The sequence below is a fragment of the Zea mays genome, chromosome 1, assembly GCF_902167145.1.
Source record: "Zea mays cultivar B73 chromosome 1, Zm-B73-REFERENCE-NAM-5.0, whole genome shotgun sequence".
NCBI classification, from domain to species: domain Eukaryota; kingdom Viridiplantae; phylum Streptophyta; class Magnoliopsida; order Poales; family Poaceae; genus Zea; species Zea mays.
In genome coordinates this window covers 263,701,805-263,704,135 of record NC_050096.1, presented here as the reverse complement: position 1 = coordinate 263,704,135, position 2,331 = coordinate 263,701,805, and the positions used below count along the sequence as shown (strand labels likewise).

General features: G+C 49.8%; 1 protein-coding gene across 1 annotated transcript; it reads left to right on the top strand.

Moving 5' to 3' along the window:
• The first annotated feature begins 1,185 nt into the window (after window positions 1-1,185).
• Window positions 1,186-2,059, top strand: LOC100277915 (uncharacterized). Its single transcript, NM_001175790.1, has one exon. It carries the CDS (start codon window positions 1,375-1,377, stop codon window positions 1,903-1,905), a length of 531 nt encoding a protein of 176 aa, NP_001169261.1. The 5' UTR covers window positions 1,186-1,374; the 3' UTR covers window positions 1,906-2,059.
• The last annotated feature ends 272 nt before the right edge of the window (window positions 2,060-2,331 follow it).

Genomic DNA, 2,331 nt, shown 5'->3' with positions numbered 1-2,331 from the left:
TTAGTCTCGTAATATAAGGCATGATCTATCTAGGCATACGCACGTCGATACAGTAGTATAAAGCAAATTAAATATATTTTTGGTTTTTAAACCAGAGGTGTTTACACCTTATTATGTACTAGAACAGAGGAAGTATAAATCATACTCCCTCATTTTTTCTCTAAGTTTGATCAACCCATATTATTTTAAAAAAAATCATAATTATCTTTAATTTTTACTTGTATCATTTAGCATATAATATAATTGAGGTATGGTTTTAAATTTTCTATTTTTCGAAAAAAATGAGTAAGTCGAGCCGGTAAAATTTGACAAAAAAAAATAAACAAATTTAATTAGAACGGAAGGGTAGGAAACTAATATCTCACGTCATTCACATGCGCGCAGAACATAGACGGTCGGCGCTGATGACATTCCATTCCAACCCTATTTGTCTCCATAATACTCGATGGCCTGCCGAACAAATCTAGCACGCATGGAAGTCATGGCCCTGACGTTTTGACTCTACCCTTGTAACCTAGCGTCCAGGTCACATATAACCCGATCCGGCGGACAAGATAATGGTCCTCCGTCGATCGTACGTTGACGCGGGTACTTTATACGGAAGTACGTAGTATACATGAATGATGAATGAATCAAGTCCAACCTTAATTACATATAGTTAGATAGATACAAGGTAAGATACGTACTGCACTGTAACTATTGTGTGCCTAACTGCCGATATACAAAAACAGATACACCCGTACGCGTACATGTACCAAACTGATACCCATGCTGGCCATACATCCAAATGAAAGAAAAGAAAAGAAAAGAAAAACCCGTGCTGCGGCATACCGGCAGCCGTTAGATGACCGGACGCCGCAAGCATGCCTGCCGGCGGCCGATCGGTGCAGTCTGTTAGCTAGTGAGCTCAAAAGCGATTCGTGTGTCTGTTCAGTTGGAGCCACCATGCCCCAGATCATCAGCCAAAGCGAGAGAGAGAGAGAGAGGGAAAAGTACCGACGCAACAACGCTTGCAGGAAACGACGGGCACGGCCGGTCGGTCAAGCCACCTCTTCTGATTTCCGAACGAAGCCGTCGCCATCGGCGGATCAAGCCCTGCCCACCATGCCCGCCTTCTTCTTCTTATGCTGCTGCTGCTGCTATAAAGCTCCAAGAAGCCCGTCGCATCCTCTCGCTCACGGGTGCCGCAGATCGCGCGCACACGTTTTTTTTTCTTCCTGCCGCGTTGCTAGTTGCTACAGCCTTCTGCTCTCTTGGTCTCCGTGGTTTTCTCTGTGTCATCCCTTCGGCGCGTCGCGTTTCTGCTGCTGGCCTAGCTTGATCGCTCGCGTTCGATCGGTCGAGCTAGCTCCAGGAGTTTCGGACGCCAACGACATGAATCTGGAAGCAGTGGCGGCGTCCAAGTCCGGCAGCAGCACGGTGGCCTTCTCTTGGGAGCACGAGCCCGGAGTGTCCAAACAGAGCCACTTGGGGGCCAACAAGCCCACCACCGCCGGCGGCGCGCCCCGCGCGGAGGCTGTAAGCAGGAGGACGCCGGCGAGCGCTAAGAAGCAGGCTCCTGCGCCTGCGCCTGCGACGACGCACCGGCACCGCCTGCGCGTGCCGCCACCTCCAGGAGTGCCGAGCGCGCCGGGCGCCTCGCCCCCAATGACGAGAAGGCCGAGGAGCCGCGGCGTCAGGCCGGCGGAGGACCCGTTCCTTGCAGCCTACCTGGCCTGCACGGAGGACGGCGCCCGCGGCAGGAGAGACGACAGGGGGGGCCAGAAGCTGGTTGGCTGGGCCGGGCTTAGGCTCGGCCTCGGTCTTGGGCTGCGTGGGCGCGGGCTCTCTTGCAAGAGCTCGTGTGGGGCCGTGGAGGAGTGCGTCGTCAGGCTTGCTAAGATCCCTGGACTCCACGAGGATTGAATCTATGTTTTTTTTTCTTTCCTTCTTTCCAATTTCCAAGAATCCAAAGAGACTAGCAAGACTAAGTACTAGTGGAGTAGTAAAGAAGAACGAGTAGTGCTGGCATCCTTCATTGTAATTGTACACCGTAAGCTAAAGTTGCTGGTTAATTACCGTCTTGCTTTGCTATCTTGATTGTATGATATATGCCGATAGCTTCACCGTCTGAATCTAGTGTCCAGATAAGATGATCGAACCCTATGACACAATGAAAACTATAAGATGAAGTATGTTTTCCGACTTCTAAATTGCAGGTCAGCTCAGATTTCACTGTTACACTACGACCCCATGTAACAGACACCACCGGAATTGAACAAATTGATCCTCTAACCTGTCAAGAATGTGGCGTTCTATTCTACAAAAACAATAAAAACTTGGTTTGATCTT

Bases quoted from the DNA above. Each gene is read 5' to 3' on its own strand.
- LOC100277915 (NM_001175790.1), top strand. From the start codon at position 1,375: ATGAATCTGGAAGCAGTGGCGGCGTCCAAGTCCGGCAGCAGCACGGTG.